The following is a 21,150-nucleotide window of genomic DNA, read 5'->3' on the forward strand; positions in this document are numbered from 1 at the left end:
CTCCCAATCTGGAAGTAACTGGTGATGACATAATTGCCAGTTCCTTCCAGTGGTACTTCCAATAGGTGGACTGTGAGAAGTGGCAGGGCAGGGGGGGGGGCAAATGTGAAGAAAGAGCCTACACCTGATGAGGGCCATGAGGGGCCCATTATAGTCAGTGGGGCTTACTCCCAAGTAAGTGTGGATAGGATGGCAGGTACCCAGAAGCCCTCAGCTGTCTAGCCCATGACTGAGAGCCCAATCCTAGGCATGTCTACTCAGGAGTAAGTCCCATTACAGTCAGTGGGACTCCCAGGTAAGTGTGGCTAGGATGGCAGGTACCCAGTGGCCCTCAGCTGGCTGGGCTATGACTGACAGCCCAATTCTACGCCCATCTACTAAGAAGCAAGTCTCATTATAATCAATGGGCTTACTCCCAGGTAAGAAGGATAGGCTTGTAGGTACCTAGTGGCCCTCAGCTGGCTGGCCCATGACTGACAGCTCAAGCCTGCGCCCATCTACTCTGAAGTAAGTCCCTTTATAGTCAGCGGGGCTTACTCCCAGGGAAGGGTGGGCTCTGTCAGGGTGCAAGGGAGGCACCGGGATGCAGGTCTCCTGCTACCTGACGTGCTCCCCGGGCATTTGGGGGGCCGCTGAGAGATGCAGGAAGCCGGACTAGAGGGCCCTGGACTGCTGCAGCGGGGCTGCTCGTGTGCTTGGGTGGGGAAGGCCTGCAGCTCCCCTTCCCTCCCTGCGGCAGCCGAGGAGCGGTACGGGGTTGAGAAGACGCTCTTTCCCCTCGCGGAAGGTTCCATCGGGAGGCGGAAGTGACAGACCACTCTCTGGTCGCCCCTCCTCCGCCTTTAGGACCGCCTACCCCGCTCTGTGACGCGCTTTGACGGACAGGCGCTGAGCCCTTGGAGGCGCGCACTCTTCGCTCGGGCGTCTCGCGCCGCCCTTCAGCGCCTCAGGCAGCCGAAACGGCCGTTACGCGCGCGTGCCGTTGGAATCCCCCCGGGAGCCAATCGGAAAGAGGACGGGTAGGCGTGGGCGGGGCCCCGACCCTCGACCAATCAGCGGCGGTCGCGGCGCGTTTTAAACGTGCCTTGCGGTGCCGACACGGCGTCGTTTGTTGTGCTCGCTTCTCCCCAGGAGCGGTGATGCCGGCCAGCCGGCCCGAGGACTACGACGTGCTCGTCACAATCGGCGCCGGCTCCTACGGCAGGTGCCAGAAGGTGCGGAGGAGGGCCGACGGCAAGGTGAGCGGAGAGCGCCGCACCTGGCGGGGCTGGGCTTGGCAGCGGGGGAGCGAGAGCCGGGGCTGCCTCTGAGCTGGTGCCGAGCGCTCCCCAGTCTGAGCGTGGCCAGCCCCCACCTGCCTCTTGAAGCCAGCACGTGAGGTCGTAGGCGGGCTCTGCTCCTGCTGCCCTTCCTTGGGCTGAGGGCCTCCAGGCACCTACTTGAGAGTAAGCCTCGTTGGCTTCAGTGGGCTTTACTTCCAAGTCGTGATGCTCAGAGCTGTGCTGCTCCAGTGGCTCTCAGCCAGTTATTTGTACCACTGGTTGTACTTGTGGGTCCCCCCAGACACCCTCTGCCTGTTAGCACAGGGCAACCAGGCGTCCGCTTTTTCCAGGACATGTCCTCTTTTTTAGCTTCATGTCCTGGGAAAGAACTTAGATAAGAACATAAGAGCAGCCCCACTGGATCAGGCCATAGGCCCATCTAGTCCAGCTTCCTGTATCTCACAGCAGCCCACCAAATACCCCAGGGAGCACACCAGATAACAAGAGACCTCATCCTGGTGCCCTCCCTTGCATCTGGCATTCTGACATAACCCATCTTATTAATCAGATCTTAATTATTAATCTTAGATCTTATTAATTCAGTAGTAACATGTACTAACTCAGTCTGCTGACCCACAGAGAGAAGCTGTATTTAGGGTCACCACTGAAACCATTTAGGATACTGTTCTATAGGGCAGGGCTTTTCAGTGTGTGGGCCCTGGCCACTTTCACCTTAAGGGGCTGGGGCAGCCTGGAGGCAGCAGTGTGGTCCCCAGGAAAAAAGCAGAGCAGTGGTGTCCTACCTCCACTAAAGCAGAAGCGGAGCGTGATTGCTCCACTTTCACTTCTGAAGCTGCGGGTGTTACCAAAAGGGCTGTTTTGTTTAGGGGGAATTATTATGCTACCCTTTTTGGAACCTCAGGATTGCAGGCTGGATAACAAGACGGCGTAATGCAGAGAAATTCCCTTTAGCTTAAAGAGGAGACTGGGAGAAAGATAACTTTTAATAAAAGATTATAGTTTTATTACAAAAGCACAAAGGTAAACATAATGCACATGGAAAAATGGTAAGTATATGTTCCTTGGTTCTAGTGCTTGAATCCAGTGTACCTAGCTTTCATGGTGGTTGCGTGTAAAAAGTATTTGGTGCATCTGAGGAAATTAGAAAAGGGAAAGGTTGTAGGGAAGGATTTTAGGGGTTCCTGGTCTGCCAAACCCAGTTGCTAACTAAAGATAGCGAGAGAGGGGGAGAAAGGGGGGGGAAGAAGGAAAGGGTTTCTGGTGCTGGATAGTTACCTGTCCTGTAGAGCAGTTGGGGGGGGGAGAGTCCTGTGTAGAGGACCCTCTGACACAACACAAATGTGTTGTGTCCTTGGAGGGCGAGCCAGAGAGAGAGCATGTGGCAGCCAGCCCTCTCTTTAAAAGGGTTTTTTTAGAATGTGCTGAGCTGAATGGTAGCTTTGCTTACTACCACCCAGCAGGATGCTTTGAGTAAGTAAAACAATGAAAGGATCAGGAAGTCAGTTATCAGCAATGGCTGGCTGGCTTCCTAGGTGGGGGAAACTTACACAATACAATGAATACAGTAACCCAGGAAGGCAGTTCAGATTTGCATAGAGTACTTAAACAGTGATTGAGTTAGGAGACACTTTTGCAAACAGTGATTGGGTTAAAACAATACAATGAATAGGAGACACTTAAAACAATGATTTACTATGCCAGACTTCTTCCTATAATGTGTGATCAGGGAGGTGGATTTAAGATGCCTATAACCACAGGGAAGTGGAGGTTGTGACTTGACCTGATTGTGTCCTGTGTGTTGAGGTTTAATCTGCATGATACTTCAGTCCATAGTACATAACCAGATAAAGAGAAAATCACAACTAAAGGCAAAAGGGGATTTTCATGTAACATGGGGAGCCCTGCAGTAGGTCTCGCAGGGCTCCCTGCACCCCTGGGAAGCTGCAGGAGGCTCGGATACATGCAGCCAAGGCCCTGCAGCCCCCGAGAGGTGTGATCCTGGGGATAGTGTGGTTGCCTCCCCCTGTCCCCACAAGAACTTAGAGCGGCTCAAACTCTCCCTAAGAGTTTGAAAACCACTGCAACAGGGACTACTGTGATAAAGAAATGCAAATGGTTGGTCTTCTCTCTCTGCCTTAAATACAAAAGTTGGTGATTCCTTAGATTGCTCTCCAGCAGTAGATTCCACTCTCCCTGAAAGATTGGAAATATTCTGTTAACAATGGTGCTTTCTACACCTTGCATTGAATAATAATAATAATAATAATAATAAAATAATAAACTTTATTTATATCCCGCCCTTCTCCCTAAAGGGACCCAGGGCGGCTAACAACATATAAAAAACACATTTAAAAACAAATTAAGACAAATAGCAGATAAAAACATTAAAAACACATTAACAGCGACCTTAAAAAACAGTAGTCAGATTAAAAGACAGAATAAAAAGAGTACAAAAGAGCAAGTTACAGAGGAATCAGGCCTGTAAAAACTACAAAATGTGTAAAAAAAAAAAAACATTAAAAAGGCCAAAGAATCAGAAGGCTTGTGTAAATAGCAGTGTCTTCAGGCCTCGCCAGAAACTCTCAAGAGAGGGAGCCATTCTCAAGTCAAGGGGAAGGGAGTTCCATAATGTTGGTGCCACTACCGAGAAGGCCCTATTTCTTGCAGCCGCCCCCCAGACCTCCTTGGGTGGCGGCACTTGTAAAAAGGTCTTCTCTGATGACCTGAGAGGGCGAGCCGGATTGTACGGGAGTAGGCGGTCTCTAAGATATCCTGGCCCAGAGCAGTATAGGGCTTTAAAGGTCAAAACCAGCACCTTGAATTGGGCCTGGAAATGAATGGGCAGCCAGTGTAGCCCCCGGAGAAGCGGACTGACAGAGTCAAACTGCCTAGCTCCAGTGACCACATGGGCTGCCGCATTCTGCACTAATTGCAGTTTCCAAACCGTCTTCAGGGGCAGCCCCACATAGAGCGCGTTACAATAATCTAACTTTGATGTCACCGTGGCATGGATCACCGTGGCCAGGTCTGCACGATCCAAGTATAGCCGCGGCTGGCGCACCAGCCGAAGCTGAGTGAAGGCCCCCATAGCCACAGCCGCCACCTGGGAATCCAGGAGCAGCTGCGAGTCCAGGAGGACCCCCAAGCTGCGAACCTGCTCCTTCAGAGGGAGTGCAACCCCATTCAGAGCAAGCCGATAATCCAGCACCTGCAAGAAACTTGACTTTTGTTGATCTTAAGACTTGCTGGCATGCAGAGTCACTGGTTCAGACACAGTGAACCTTGAAATGGGCTCCTGGGGCTGAATGCAGAGAGCCTTGCACACAACTCTGGCAGTTATCTTTGTTCCATACATGGTAAGAATCTCCTGCTTCTAGGATGCTCTATTTCAGTGAGCATGTGCTAATTCAACTGACTTTTGTGAAGAGCTTGGTAGATGTGAGATGGTGATTAGGATGGCTAGTCTCCCTATTCAGAGCTATATGTCACTTGTGACAATGTTGACACAAAGATAAGGTAATCCAAGCTAGACCTTACTTCCTTTGGCAACTCAGCTATGTTCATATACTGATTAAGAGAGACTTGAATAAGCTAATGGGTAACTATAATTGCACTAACATTGCAAAATTGTGAGCAGTGGAGACATGAGGGCATGTTTTGTTAAGGGTGGGATGTGGAAGTGGTCTTCAGTGCTAATTCATTTAGCTTCAGTGCTGCTGTGCAGTTTAACACAATTTAGATGTGCTGACCATTGATGGCTTATTCATCTTTTTCAGGTGTTGGTTTGGAAAGAACTGGACTATGGCTCTATGACAGAATCTGAAAAACAGATGCTTGTTTCTGAAGTGAACTTGCTCCGTGAGCTAAAACACCCAAACATAGTTCGGTATTATGATCGTATAATTGACAGGACAAATACAACTCTTTATATAGTGATGGAATACTGTGAAGGAGGAGACTTGTCAACTCTGATTACAAGGTGTACTAAAGAAAGGCATGTAAAACTTTAGTTTGTTTTGAGGTTGGTTTTTTGAGATTCTGTCTCTTCTTGAGACTTTTATTGACAGATTTGCAGTCTACAGTACAAGAACAATAAGTTCTTGACTACTACCAATTCTAGTGATGGTAAGGCACTTGTCATTTTTAAAATGTAAGTATTACTGGGTGGTTAGAGAGGGCCATTTTTTTACAATGCATTAACACTTGGTGGGTGAGGGGAACATCAGCGTTACAGCACCATCTATATATGTAACACTTTACAAGCAAAGGGATGATACCTCTGTTCTGGTGAGCTCTCAAGCTAGCATTGATGCACAGTGCAGAGGAAGCAGGGATAAACTGTTGAAAAATAACCCTGGTTGGAGCAAGGGTATGGGGGCAGGGAGGCAAAAGCCCCAGGTGATGTGCTAGTGGGCCTTGTGGGGATTGCTCCAAAAGCCTTCTGAGACCTTTGGAGCGCTCTTAAGCAGTACTTCTGAGGCTCTGGAAGTAAGTATTGGGGGAGTGGCATTATAGGCCTGTGCCCCAGGGTGACATGGGCCAGGTCCATAACTGGGTAGGAGGAGCTTGATGGAGTTATCCATCCTTGCCAATATCTTTACCATGTGACAAGATGATGGAGCCCATATGGACAACCATACAAGTGTGATCATCCTAAGTGGTAAGCAAAACTTTGTCACACCAACTGTCTCTTTGCAAAATGAGTTCTGGGATCAGACAACTGTCTTGACCAATGATACTTTCCACTTGTCTTGTTGACTGTCTAGGACAGACAGTGTATCTCCACTCTTTTGACTGTGACCTCAAATTCAGTTTTTTCTCTTTTTGAAGATTTGGTACATGATGATGATTAAAAAAAACAGCCCAAAAGCTTGGTGGTGATACTGTTGCCAAGCTCTGGAGCACTGAGAAGGAAGCTGCACATGTGGCCACACTGCTGACAGTGGACACTGTCCCCTATGACCCTTGGGAATATTCACCCAGAATACATTGGAGGGGTGTATTTGAACAGCAGTGTGATGTGGGAGCTAAACCTGCTCCCTGCCCTGGTGACTCTAGCCATTGAAAGTTAAGCCTGCTGCCCATATAGTCCCATACTGGGTTATGTTTCTTGGTTACATTAGAGTAATAGAATTTCAGAAATTGACTTACAGAGAGGGTAACAAATATTTAACATTAAGAACCTAAAATATCTAATTTCTTTGCAGACATTATTTGGAGGAAAACTTTGTCCTTCGAGTGCTTACTCAGTTGACCTTGGCCTTGAAGGAGTGTCATCGGAGGAGTAATGGCGGTCACACAGTGCTTCATCGGGACCTAAAACCAGCCAACATTTTCCTAGATGGCAAGAGGAATGTGAAGCTTGGAGATTTTGGGCTGGCTAGAATATTGAACCACGATACCAGTTTTGCAAAAACATTTGTTGGTACGCCGTATTACATGTCTCCAGTAAGTGCTACTTCAGTGCCCTTTGAGCAGCTTTAGTTCTGTTTATTTTGAAATAAATCAGTTTGCCATATTTGTGTGCTAAAGATCTGAAATGTGATTTGAGAGTTGGACTTGTTTCTGAAAGAGCCAGGTTCAAATCCCTGCCCGGTCAAAAGCTGCTTCAGTGACTTTGGGCCAGTCATCTCTTGGCCTTGCCTACCTCACAAGGTGCTTGTGAAGACAAAAGGAGGGGAGCAACTATGTATATTGCCCTGAGCTCCTTGGGGGGGGGAGGGTGGTATAAAAACTAAAATACTTGAGTGGTGAAGGGGAGCAAGAGTCTGCACAGTAAATCTGATGTTTGATTGTAACAACTTCATGATCCAGTCTGACTAGAACTGTATCAAGCAGCACTAAACTAACCTTATGAAATGGTACAATTTTGAAGTAGAAAACTTTCTGCAGAAACATTAAAACTGTGGAGTACTTTCCACTACGAAACTTCCCATTTGACATAGCTGCCTTTCAGCCATCCTAAAGGAAAACACAACTCCTCTCTTTAAAGAGATTGAGGAGGGGTCCACTGAAATTAGAATGGCAACAGGTAGCTTTCCTCTTGTGGTATGTTTGTGCAATGCAACCAAAGACAGATATTTGCTTAAGATACAGTAAACAGCAAACTTGTGCTAATCTCACTTCTGCTACTTGTTTCTGATTTAGAGCCCTTCATTGATCAGAATTCTATAGTATTATAGATAACATTTTACAAGTGCGTTTTTCCTAGCAGAATTTCCTTTGCTATGCATTTATTAGCAAGTAACCTGTAACTATTTCTAAATTTAAGGCTTGTGTTTATTCTTAGGAACAAATAAATCGCATGTCCTACAATGAGAAATCGGACATCTGGTCTCTAGGATGTCTGCTTTACGAGTTATGTGCACTGTCGTAAGTACTTTCTGCCAGAACCATCGTGCTGTGCCGTTTTTAGCAGAGTTGTACACTGAACAGAACATTTGGTATCAGGATGTTCTAGAATCAGACTTTAAATAGTAACATGCTTTATCTTAAGTGGCATGTAAATACAATACTGTCACCTTTGGAAATCTCAGAAACCAGTGTAACCTGGCTGCTGACAGCAGTTTGTCACTGCTGTGACTTGACTAGAAATTTGGAAAAGTTTGCTTGTACTGTGGTAAGGTGCACCATAAAATCTCTACCTACTTCCCTTATCCCAAGTAGATGCTGGAGTGAAACTAAAGAGTGCGTTTGCTCTCTCTAGGCCTCCTTTTACAGCCTACAACCAAAAAGAGCTAGCAGAAAAGATAAGGGAAGGAAAGTTCAGGAGAATCCCGTACCGTTATTCAGATCAACTGAATGAACTCCTTACAAAGATGCTGCACCTAAAGGTAAAGATATTTTGGAAGTACCAAGATACACAGCTGCATCTGGCAGTTTCCCCTCATTTTGGGAGGCTACTGAGCCTTCATGTCTCTAAAAATGCTGGGAGGGAGGGCTTTCCTGAGCAGCCCTTGATCACTGGTAGGTGCAGTTGTTTCTAAATCTATGTAGCTCCAGTGCCTACATAGATTCTACAGGGAAGACAATGCATGGGTCTTGCTAGATCCCATAATGTGCTTCCTTAAAACGACCATGCATGGGTCTTGCTAGATCCCAGAATGTGCTTCCTCAAAACAAATATGGCTCTTCAAATGTAACTCTTCTGATTGTTGCCTATCATTGGTCTCTCCTGATTTCAAGGATTACCTCCGTCCTTCAGTTGAAGAAATTCTACAGAACCCCTTGATAGTTGACTTGGTCTCTGAGGAGCAAGGAAAAAACTATGAGAGAAGAGGGCGACGATCAGAAGAGCAGGATAAAACGGAGAAACTTTCAGGAATGGCAGTGAACGAGCTGAAACTGAAAGAGAAGCAGCTACAAGACAGGGAGAGAGCCATAAAAGAGAGAGAGCACAGACTGGAACGTAAGGAAATTTAATGATGGAATCTGGAGGATAGCTTCTTGAATCGAAGATACTAGCCATACCCCATTCATGTCTTGAACCTTAGCTTACAGTGTCAAGATAGATAGTACTAGCAAATGTTCTACTCTTGTTGGGTAGCTAAAAATGAATCTGAGTAATAGAGAATAATCTCTCACCTGGCATTTCACTTCTACAGTATTTGGGGTATACTAAAGCTTTCAAATTCCATGTTTAAAAACCATTGCTAGCACTATTTTGGTAAGAATTCATTTGTTTATCTTATAATAGGTCTGTTCCAAACCTAAGTGATTTGAGAGCATTGTCCTTGGGTGCTTTATAGGGACTTTAAAACTTGTGATGTATGTAGCTTTTTCCGTGACCATGGTAAGTACTGGCTAGAATGAATGTTGTCATGGTATGCATTTCTTTGTCCAAGGAAAATGTACCCTGCGAGCTAGTTAACACAACTGTATCTTGTTTCAGAAAGAGAGCGGGAGCTCTGTATTCGGGAGAGATTGGCAGAGGACAAACTTACTAGGTTTGGTTTTAAAAAAATTTCTAAACACTTCTTTATTTTGATTAGCACTGCTATCACTAATGACTTTATTCTAAACAGGGCTGAGAACTTGATGAAGAATTACAACTTATTCAAGGACCAAAGAGTACTGCTGCCCATAGCTAGCCCAGGTAGGAGAAGAATTGGGAGGCTGCTACTGGACTACTGAGCCAGGGATGCAGACCTTTTCTCCTGTCATATAACATGTGATCTTTCTAATAACTCTCTGTGGTGGATATTGGTATCTCTCTCCTGGAGTTGTGTATCCTTAATTGGCTAGAGACCACAAGACCAGAAGCAACCAAGGGATAATCAAGCATATAGCTATCCAAAGGGCCTGATCTACTACTGAAGTATAGCCCCACTGTGATACTGTGTAGGTAACAGCCCATCACCAGCAGGATGTGTCAGTGATAAACAATCTTCCTGTCTGTGTAGCAAAATGTGACTAACTAGAGAAGGCCCTTGGAGTGCTGCATGGTGTACAAGACTTTTGCATCTCTGGCACTGATCAAATCTGCCTCTGCCAGAGTGCTGGAGGAATGGAAAACCCAACAAGGCTTCTCTTTGCCTGAGCTACTTGAATACTAAGCTTCATTAAGATATCACTTCCATCAGTCATGACTTGCTTGGGAGAGATATGTATTGTCTGTTTCTAGCACCAGCTCTGTGTGCTTATTGTGTCTGAATTTTTTACGCATCCCTACACTGGAGCAGGTTGACTTCCTTGAACTTTAAAAACTTGACTTTAATAAAAATATATTTTACTTGCTATTTATCAATTTAAATAAGCATGTAAATTGGGCTTATCTCAATAGAGCCAAGAACCACTATTATGACTTAATAGTTTGTAGAACTTTCCAGAAAGCTATTAGAATGACCTTCTATTGTCTTACAATTTTCAAACCCCACCTAGTCAGTTGAATATTATAAGAGCCCAATCCTATGTTTCCCCATGGTACAGTGGTGCTGAAATGGCTGCTGCTGTATCCTGCGCAGACAGGGAAGCAATTGGAAGTCTCCTTGGGGCAAGGGAACTTTAGTTCCCTTACCCTTTGTAGAGCCCCAGTGGGCCTATTTAGATCTGCACCAGCTCTTTAGCTTGCACAGAACTGAGGAAACAAGTGTTGGGCTCCATGGTTCAGGAAGGGTTATAGGGTTTGTTGGTAGCTTCTGCTGCCATGTACCCCCCCCCCCAGGCCAATCCACCCTCCCTCTGCCCAGTTCCATCCATTTCCTGCCTTCCCCACCCTATCCCTCCCCAAGAAGCCTCTCCACTGAGCAGCAGGCAAACTTGTTACGCCTTGGTGTCACCAGTTGTTCATCCGGCCCAGCACCAAGTGGTGCTGGGCTCTCTACTGCTGGCGTATGTCTCCCATCAGCAGCAAAGTATGTATGGCACTTTTGCTGTACTCGGCACCAGTGCTGAGGCCCATTAACATTGGGCTGCCTGTCAGTTTGGCAGTTCCACTTTGTCTGCAGTTCAGTCTGATAATGCTACTATGCGGTTGACTTTAAAATGCTGCTTTATTTGGCTCTTGGCCTTCATTTTGAACTAATTAGACTTTAACTTTCTCCTGGAATCATGGTTCAAAAGCAGTTTGTCATGCTACACAAGGCTGCTGTTCAGAAAACAAAAGCTCAGACCCACCTTCCACATGCCAGTCTAGTTGTATAGCTATCTGAATGCTTGCTTACACTGATCTCAGAACTTGTTTGGCCAAATCAGACTCCAAATACTAGAATGCATGTTTAAGTAATTGGCTTTGTAAATCCAGCTGCATGGCACACAGGCATGTCTTGATTTACAAGTTTTTGAAATGGTTAATCTGCAAATTAATATTGGAAGTCTAACAAACACATGAGTTTTGAAATTACACTTGCCAATCATTTTCTTGCAAAGTCACTCCAGAAGACAAAGATGTTCTGTGACGTTTGCCAGCTTTGATGTGTGAATAATTTGCAGCAAAATTAATTGCTGATGCAGAACTCCATTAGAGGCTAGCAGCTTCATGTGGGGGAGGGGGTCCCTTCTAAAGCCAGAAAATAAAAAATTGAGACAGAATGAGTTCACCAAGCTGCCACTTACCACTTTTTCAGTTTCATTGGCATAATCCTTGTTGCTTTCTCAGCCCTTGACTATAGTAACCACTTCCAATAGTCTCCCTCTTCAACCCTTTCCCTGTGCCGGCAGGCAGAGGTGCATCAGAATAATGATGCTGGGTGCAGTGGTGGCAAAGCCTTACCATTCCATGCTGCAGCCAGCAGTTTTCGTGCCTGATTGCTTCTCAGCCCCTTCAGCTGGAAGATATGGCTGCAGAGCCTTCTGGGTTGACTTCCTGAGGAAGAGGCTGACTGGCAACCAGCTATGTGAAAATCAGGTGCAAAATCTGCTGGCTGCAGGGTAGGAACAAAAAGACTTTGCCACCACTGCAACTGGAATCATTGTGCTGCGCTGGATCTGACCTGCGGGCCAGAGTTGCCAGTGTGGGCAAGCAGAAGTTGTCAGTCGGCATAAGCATTTGACTTTCCTCTAACCTAAGGTGGGCAAACATTTTGGCAGGAGGGCCACATCATCTTTCTGACACTGTTGGGGCTGGGAAAAAATTAATTTACTTTTCAAATTTGAATAAATTTACCTAAATGAATACATTAGAGATGTAAATGAAATTTTACTGACCTTATTTATATAATACACATGAGCATTATAATACAGGCATGTACAACCACATAAGAACTATGAGTGCTTTGCCACACACCTTTTGCATAGTGAAAACATGCAACCAAGCCAGAAATACATGGAAATCTAAGTTGTTGACAGGTAATTGGGGGGGGGGTCTGCCCAGGGAAAAGCAGAAACCACATGGAGATTATAAAAGGCCTTGCTCTTACTCGGTCTGCAGCTCATGTCTGGTAGTTGCAACTGGCAGTCATTGGCCAGCACAAGCTCCAGCAGATGGACCAGAGGCTCATTAGAGAGTGGGGGCTCCCTGTGGGCTAGATAGGGGGTCCCTGAGGGCCACAAATGGACTCCAGACCAGAGTTTACCTGCCCCTGCTCTAACCTGTAGGATTTATGTATGGCAAATCTTTAATATACACATCTATTTCCAAAAAGGTGACCGCTGTTTAAATTGAGGGGTACCCATACTTGAATTGCCTTTCTTTTACAGAAGGCCTGAAACCCTTCAACCTTGAATATCACCAGGTTCTCTTTTCACCACACTTTAAATGGTGACACATGGTGCTATGTCTTAAGAAGAAATTTGTCTAGTATGTCCTTGCTCTTATATGAAGTTTCTGTTAACTAGAGATACTTAACATTCCAGCTTCAACAACTACATTCGCACTGTCCCACAGACTGCAATCTTCTACTGCAGTGGTTCTCAAACTGGTGGGTCATAACCCACCGGTTCATGTAATGCTTTCCCTGTCCCTTTAAGGTGTGGGGAAAAGGAGGGAGGCAGTGACATGATCCCCAGGATTGTGTTGTGGGGGGGGGGGGGTGCTTTGCACTTGTTTTCAGAAGGCAGGGCTGCAGGAGGTGTGGGCAGACCTGCATAGCGCTCCCTGAGGCTTGAAACTTTCACTAAAAGCGGGCTCAAAGCACTTCCATTTTTGCAGCAGGTGCTTTGCGCCTGCTTTTAGCGAACATTCCAAGCCTTGGGGAGCGCTGTGTAGGGTTGCGCAGGGCTCCCCGCACCTTCTGTAGCCTGCTGCAACCCTGGCTTCTTGAAGTAAGTGCAAAGCACCCTCCATGCCCCTTAGCAAAGCAATCCTGGGGAATGTTGCCCTAGCCCCTCCCCTGCAAGAACTTAGGGAGTAAAGCTCCCTCAAAGTTTGAGAACCACTGTCCTAGGAGCTTTACTCCCAGGGTAAGTCTTTGTGGGGGAGGGGGCGAGGGCAGCAACGCAATCCCCAAGAGCATGTTGCTAATGGTGGAAGAGGGGTGCTTTTACTTACTGATGTGTGCAGGAGGAGGAGGGAGCTCTGTGCAGCTCTTAGCAGGGCTCCCCAAGTCTTAGAAAAAATGTGAGTGCAAAGCACTTCCTTTGTGCTTATGACAAGGAAGTGCTTTGTACTCATGTTTTTCCTTCATTCTAAGACTTGGGGAGCCCTGTGAAGAGCTGCACGGAGCTCCCTACAATGTCCTGCACACATCACTAGGTAAAAGCACCCCCATTAGCAAAGTGATCCTGGGGATCATGTCGCTGCCCTCACCCCTGCCCCTTAAAGCAACTGGAGGAGCTTTACACGAGCTAGTGGGTTGCACCCCACTAGTTTGAGAACCACTGTTCTTCTACATACAGAAGCAGTATCTTCTGTCATAAAAATAGTGACACTGGAAACTTGTAGTGGTTTATAGAAAAATTGCCCTAATTGTTCAAATTGTCTGGTGGAGAACAGTAGGATTTGACTAAAAGGCTGCTGTAACCTTTGTCGAGGCTATGTTCTAAATGCCTTCCTTGCCCCAATAAAATATGACAGTTTCCACATAGTACAGGCATCTCCTGTATTTGGTCTAGCCCCCCCCTCCATGCATATGGAAACCACAGATTTGAGAAAACTCTATCTCTCATGCCTATTATGTTTAAAGCCTTACCATGATGAAAGTGTTCTTTTTACAGGTTGCTATAAGTAGAGTTGTGTTCAGCCTAAGTCTTGCTGAACACACTGAGCTTACTTCTGAGTAAGATAAGTAACACCATTTTCAAACACCTCTAGCTATAAGTCTTGGAAGCTTATAGCAAGAACCTAACTGCTTCCTGGTAGTATCTGATCTAGTCTCTTCAAGCATTCAGGCTCCCTGCCTGCATATTGCTATAAGCTTGAAAGGCTTATAGCAATCTGTAAATGGAAGGAACATAATCACAGTGGTAAGCCTTTATACAACATTAATAGGAATATTAATGTTCCCCCTCCCTGCCTTCTTTCTAGAAGCAAGAGCCACAAAGTTTGTAGCCTGTCTTGCTTTTAAGTTATCCTGAGCATGGAATTGACCATCTTCACAGCTGCCACACACTGAATTGACACTCTCATTGAGCTATCTCCCCACCTCACAATTTTTCTCCTGAGCTGTTGCAGACAGCTTAGAACCCATTCACATATAGAAACATTTTTATTGCCTCAATGTGCATCACTTTACATTTGGTTACACTGAAGTGCATCTCCCATTTTGCTGCCCATTTATCCTTTTAGAGTAGTGGGTCCTGGACCCCTTAGTTTGGGAATAGCTACTTTAGAGCAATTCACAATACGTTCTGGCCTTCATCACTTAGAAAAGTTTACTGTCATCTGCAAGCTTGGCCATCTCGCTGTTTATCCAGGTCATTCATGCACAAGTTGAATAGCACAGGTCCAAGACTGAGCCTTGAGAAACGCAACTTTTCATCTCTCTCCACCGTAAAAATTGCTCATTTACACCCACTCTTGGTTTCCTAGTCTAGCCAGTTCCCTGCCCTCTTATTCCCTGTCTGTTCAGTTTTTTTCCAGGAAAATAGTTCACTTGACAAGCTTGAGCTATTTGCTCTGGCTCAAAATAAATACGACATGGAAAGAGCTGAGTGTGGCTGCTGTTTTATTCCTTCAAATCAGCTCTCACATACAGGTGCTCTTTGGATGGGGGCTGCAATGCAGCAGGAAAGTGTTGATGTCTTTAGTGCCATTATCCTTCCTGCACTTGCTCTACTGCAGCTGTTCTCAAACTCACTGGGAGTCTGAGAACCACTTGTAAGAGGTTGCAGAGGTGGGGACTTGGAGGGGGGATGTGCCACAGCAATTGCAGTGCTGCAGGCACCCAGAGGCTTGCAGGCCTACCTGAAGAGGTCTGCAAGCCCTGGAGAGTATCCGGGAGGCCCGCAGCCCCCTCTGTGTTCCTCCCCCCACCTTTGTTTTGCTCCACCCTTCAGACTGGAGCAACTTTCAGTTTACCACTAGTCACTCCAACCTGCAGATCAGAGCAAAATGAAGCTTGGGGGAGACCCGCAGAGGGTGTTGCAGACCTCCTGGACCCTCTCCAAGGCTTGCAGACCTTCTCAGGCAGGCTGGCAAGTCTCTGGGTGCCCATGGTGCTGTACTTGCTGTGGTGCTGCCACTTTCTGTTCCTATGGTGGGTCGTGACCGACCACCACTTTGAGCATCACTGTTCTATTGCAAGGGCTAGTTTGTCATTTTTTCTCCTTGGTAGAGTACTCCATGGATCAGACCGCATGTACTGTACTTTGCTTCTTGGATGAACAGCTAAATGAAATTGTAGTTTTAAAAGTAGTGCCTTTGAGGGATATCAATACTGGGTACACAATGAATTGCTACTTGTGTTTAATGGCCTAGTAGTAGCATCTTCATAGTACTGGTAAGCTGAGTCCATGGTCACACAACCTCAGTTTTACAAATCCTTAATGACCTCATGTTCTTGTCAACTGACTTTCTTGGCTTTAAGTGTGTCGGTTGCAAGAGGGGCACTATTCCTACACCTCAGTAGTTGTCCATGTAAATGTTACCAGAGGAGACTTTAGACCACCCCTTCAAATAGTAAGCTACCCAAGAGAGAGAATATTCATCCTCTAAAGAACTAAGAAGACTTCTGGGAAACCTCTGCTTTGCTACATTAAGTTGGATAGTTTTTATCCTATTTTCCTTTTATGATATCTGACCAGTACAGAAGTAAAGCCCATTGTCCTCACTAACCTTACAAGAGTTATAAAACTGTTTTCCTTATTCATGTGAATGCAGCCTGGTATACACATCTGTCAACTATGCTGTAAAAGAGCTGGCAATACGACTTCTTTTTTTAAGTTGAAATAAGACTTTAATCCCTTTTTGGGACATGGCACTGAAACGATTCCCTTGTGACTCAAGCAAAGCATTGTTTTTGTTTTCAAAAACTAAACTTTTAAGATCTTACAGGAGTGGCATAGGTTTATAACATCAAGCCTAAACAGTTCTACAAGCATCAGTAGTTACATGGTTCCAAAATGCTTAGTAGTTTCCAAAGATCCCTAAGTTCTTAATACCCAAGAATTGAGAGAACCCAAAGAATCCCAAGCTGCAATACCCAAGCATTATAGCAAGTCAACTATATAACAGGAGGAAGGTCATTTCATAAAAGTGAACAATTTGTGGGAACTGGTGAAGTTTGTAGATCTGAAGGAATGTGGTATCTAGGTCTTTGCTTTGAACCTCTGCTAACTGCTGTGTTAGAATAAAATACTCAAGCCAGAGAACAGGGATATCAAACACATTTCATTCAGTGGGCCAAATAGCATTCATGGTGCCTGCTGAGGTGATGTTAGCAAAAGTGGTGTCATAAAGCAGGTGATGACCAGAAATAAACACTTTTCTTCACTTATGAACTCATTGGCAGCTAGTGATAGAAAATATGCAACTCTTGATCATATTTTCAAGATATGGGGGAGCCTAATTATCTCATGGGCTGCTCTGTCATCAGCACTGCTTCTGCTGAGGCATCACTTTGCAGCTCAGCGACTGAGTGGTGCTATGCAAAGTGACCCCTCAGCAGTAATGGCACTGTGGAAAGGGTGGCAGTCTGATAATTTGATTCACTGCACCTAAGTAGTACTTTATTTCTCTCACCTGTCTTGGTCTGCTTCTTCCCCTGTACAGTTCTTTACCTTCTGAGATCTTCTTCCCAGCACCTTGGCAGAAGTGCACTGCTGAAAGGACAGTGCTGGGTAAGCCCAATTATCACATGGGCTATCCTTTCCACAGTGAACACCTTGGCAGAAGCAGTGCTGCTGAAAGGTTGGCCTGCATGATTATTGGACTTTTCCAGCACTACCATTGCTTCAAAACTCAGCAGCTGAGAGCCCTATGACGGTGGTGCTGGAAGAGCTCAATTATTATGGGGACCAGATAAAGAGCATCCTGTCTGCGGGCCTTATGTTTATGTCCTTGCCATAGAGAGTTGCCACTTATTGGCACTGTGCCCCAGACCTGAACTATGGTTCCATTTCAGTGTGTGATAGCAGCAGGATTTTCTTGGGTTGAAGAGTGGCCATTTCTGCTTCCTGTGCTGGCAACCTAAAGTGGAAGAGAACAAATATTTAGAAATGTTTTCAGTATTTTGAAACACCTTTTGACTCTGTTTTCTGTTCTTAAGAAGATGAAGAGCTGCCATCCTTCTCTCCAAGAAAAAAGAAGGTTCAGTTTGGTGATGAAAGTAAAGAAAATGCTCAGTGCAGTGACAATCTGGAGAATATTCCCCTCTCGATAGACAAAGGTTGTAAGCTGAAGAAGCGTCTCTATGCAGCTAACCTCCGTGCTCAAGCTCTGTGTGAACTGGAGAAGCACTATCAACTGAAAAGCCGGCAGCTCCTTGGCATGCGTTGAAACTGTTTGTGCAGACTCTCCTGGTTGTAGATTTGAATGCTTTTATAGTCTCATTTTCAGCTTATGTTTGTAATGATGCTTATAATAAGGTGTGTCAAATGGTTTTAGAAAAGATGCTAAAATATTCTTTTAACTGTATGTAAATATCACTTTGGTAGTATGTGTATGTATCACCAGCCTAGTTCCACTATTAAATGTTGATGGAAGAGTTGGGTGGGGATGGAATGTGTGGGATTAGCTTAAGATGTCCTAAGACTGAATGTGTAAGGCTCGATTATGCTGTGTGGAATGTCAAGTATTTTCTTGTCATCCCTCCCAAGCTTGTTCTACTCTTCTAAGCCTCTTCTGTAGGTACCAATGACAGTTGGCTGCTGTGTCAGCAGAATGTTGTACCAAATGCACTGTCTGTGTTTTCCTCTTTGACTGCTAGAGAACTTGGGTTTCTGCCACTAGAATTCTCTAAACATTGCATAACTGAAAATCCCTACAGTTACATGTCTATAAAGAAAGCTGCATTTAAAGTACATTAATATATTTTGAGATAAAGCTATGTACCATAGTTACAGCTGAAAATTTACAGCTCTTGTGTGAGCTTCTTGACCCATTAACTAGCTTTAGAATTCAAATGGGAAAATAACTGTTGTTCAGATGGGACTGTGGGTGTGCATACATAAGTTTTTGCTGTCAGAAGGGAGATCATGTTTTTTCTCAAGAGTGAGGAACAACATTAGTGTCCCAGTTCTACAGTATGTCAGAAATATAGAAGCTACTCTTTGTTGAACTATTTCTTTTGTAAATATAAATCTTTTCTCAGGGCTTCTTTCTATTTGCTTCTTTCAATTCTCTGATGGCCTGAAGGTGGTGTACTTGTGCTGGCAATCACCTGTAAGCATGAGGTGTGCAAATTCAGACTTGATCAAGCTCACACATTTACTTGAAGGCAAATTCCACCTATTTCAAAACAGCTTTCAAGTATTGTGGCCTTGGAGGTTAGCATTATACTGATCCTTTCTCATATTGCTTTAAAAAACCATACCTTTCTAAAAGCAAAGATGACCTTGTACTGGGAGAAGAGCAGGGGATTCTCAAGTAAACAAATGCTACCCTTGTGTTCCTTGCAACCTGCAGGCATGTACTATCCTACTACGTAAAATTGTGCACAGATTGGATATCAGCCTAAGGCAGAAAGCCAGATGCATGCAAAGGGGTTGTACTAGCACACTGGAACTTTTGACTTTGTCACTTTGAACAGCTGCCCTCAATTTTGGTTTTATCAGATTGTTGTGTGTAAAGCGGATTGCCATTGTGTATTATTTGGGGAAGTGCTGTTTTAGGGGGCCAATTTTTATCTTTAACAAAAAGAGGAAATGGCTACAAGAAGACTTAAGGGCTAACCCAAAGCTGCAGTCCTAACCAAGCTTCTTGACTGGCTATTTCATTATAGCAAGTGGCTATCAACTGAAGAATGATTAGGCAACAAAAATACTGACATATTCTAGGACCCTTTCCAGACGATTAGCAAAAAGCACATACTTTATTCTTACAGTGACCCATCAGGCAAGCCCTGAATTAAAATGGCTCAAGCAGTGTGCTAAATGTCTCCTAGGGCTGCCTATCTTTTATTTATAGATCAACAGCCTATTTGCTGTTAATAATAATAATAATAGGAGAATATGCTGCAGTAATTCTTTCTGGCTTTTTCTTTAAAAAAAATTTAAGAGATGTATGAGCAATCCTGTACTTGAAGGATTTAGAGGGGAGAAATCTTGTGACACAACTTGCATTAATGCAAAGGCACCAAGCTATAGCTCCCTGTGTCACTAGTGGAACTGCCACCCCCATAGCACACCAGACACCATAAATCACATTTACAGAGCTGAGTCACTGTTTCCAAGCAACTGCAGTGAGTGGTTTGAGTCTTGGGAAACGCTGATTTCTCCCCTCCCCCCATGCAGTGGAAATGCTTGCTCAGCTATGCCCAGTCCAATTATGGAAAGAAATTGGCTGTATCATTTAACTTCCTATTAAAAATGTTTGCAATTCAAGCACAAGAACAAAACTTAAATACAAACAGCAAGAGACAAAACTGCTGGTGACAAAAAATTGCTTTATAGTTTTCTATAGAGGCATTTGTTCTGGCCCAATAATTTCAAAAAGAGAATTAACCCATTTCTGCCTAGCCAAGGTGTACACATTTGATCTCTGTTGTGTTTATGCAATGTTGGGCAGAAATGACTTAAACACAGGTTTAACTCTCCCATGCTGAAATCTGAACTTGGGACTAGTACTTGTTCATATTTGGGCTGTACTGTGTTGTTTTGAATATATATAGGTCCATCTGTCCCTGTGATGCTAAATACAAGTTCTAACCTTTCTCCATAACACGCTAGCTGCTGCATGCATTTCTGTGGGAGGGGCAGGCCATCATCTGAGCTCTCCCCTCTTCAGAAATGTTAGAAAGTGGTTTATCACCTCTGAGAACCAGACCCTTGGTTTTTGTTGGACTGTGTGATCTAGCTACAGCTGCAGCAATTGGCTTATTACAAGTCCCAATAGTGAACAGCAATGTGAATTCTAGGAACAGGAGGTCTGACCTCAACAGATTCCACGATGTTCTAATTGCCTGCTTTTCTGTATGAATGTTTGTTGTGAGTTTTACTCTGAAGCACCATCTAGCAAAAGCTGACTATTAACAGCTCAATCCTATCCACACTTTCCTGGGAGTAAGCCCCATTGACTCTAATGGGACTTAATTCTGAGTAGACATGCATAGGATTGGGCTGCCAGGCTGCAATCCTGTGCATGTGCTTTGATGCACATTTTGTTCCTTTGTATGACACTTCTGAGTAAACTCATGCATGATACGTTTATTTTATAATAAACAGCTTATGGCAGCTAACAACAGTACAATACAATGGAAGATAAAAATACCAAGCAATAGATGAAATAATGTAACAATAAAAATAATTTAGCAGCAGTGATATGAAACTAAATGAAGAAGACATAAAAGCTGGGAGACTTCACAATATTTTAAGGCTGTGCCAGAAGGCTGTAACAGTGAGGATTCAGTTTGTAATCAATTAGAAGAGTTCCGTAGTTTTGATGCTGCTACAAAGAATGCCCTACTGGTTGTTGCAGGTTGAGCTCCAAATTGTGATGCCACACACAGGAGGCTCTCTCCACCACCTTAGGCGGCAACCTGTCTCATATGGCAGGGGACAATCTTTAAAGTACTCCAGCTGTAAGCCATGGAGGGTTTTAAAGGTCTTAAGAAACATAAGAACAGCCCCACTGGATTAGGCCATAGGCCCATCTAGTCCAGCTTCCTGTATCTCACAGCGGCCTACCAAATGCCCCAGGGAGCACACCAGATAACAAGAGACCTCATCCTGGTGCCCTCCCTTGCATCTGGCCTTCTGACATAGCCCATTTCTAAAATCAGGAGGTTGCACATACACATCATGGCTTGTAACCCATAATGGATTTTTCCTCCAGAAACTTGTCCAATCCCCTTTTAAAGGCATCTAGGCCAGATGCCATCACCACATCCTGCAG

The 21,150-nt window shown here is 44.7% G+C and overlaps 1 protein-coding gene across 1 annotated transcript; it reads left to right on the forward strand.

The window, feature by feature from the left end:
* Window positions 1-949: 949 nt before the first annotated feature.
* NEK2 (NIMA related kinase 2) lies at window positions 950-18,404 on the forward strand. The gene is made up of 10 exons (XM_066611741.1): window positions 950-1,019; window positions 1,132-1,238; window positions 5,060-5,277; window positions 6,491-6,731; window positions 7,573-7,655; window positions 7,990-8,116; window positions 8,469-8,691; window positions 9,175-9,229; window positions 9,308-9,378; window positions 17,366-18,404. The coding sequence occupies exons 2-10, from the start codon at window positions 1,140-1,142 to the stop codon at window positions 17,593-17,595; spliced, it is 1,347 nt and encodes a 448-aa protein (XP_066467838.1). The 5' UTR covers window positions 950-1,019; window positions 1,132-1,139; the 3' UTR covers window positions 17,596-18,404.
* The last annotated feature ends 2,746 nt before the right edge of the window (window positions 18,405-21,150 follow it).

Source organism: Tiliqua scincoides, chromosome 1 (genome assembly GCF_035046505.1).
Source record: "Tiliqua scincoides isolate rTilSci1 chromosome 1, rTilSci1.hap2, whole genome shotgun sequence".
NCBI lineage: Eukaryota > Metazoa > Chordata > Lepidosauria > Squamata > Scincidae > Tiliqua > Tiliqua scincoides.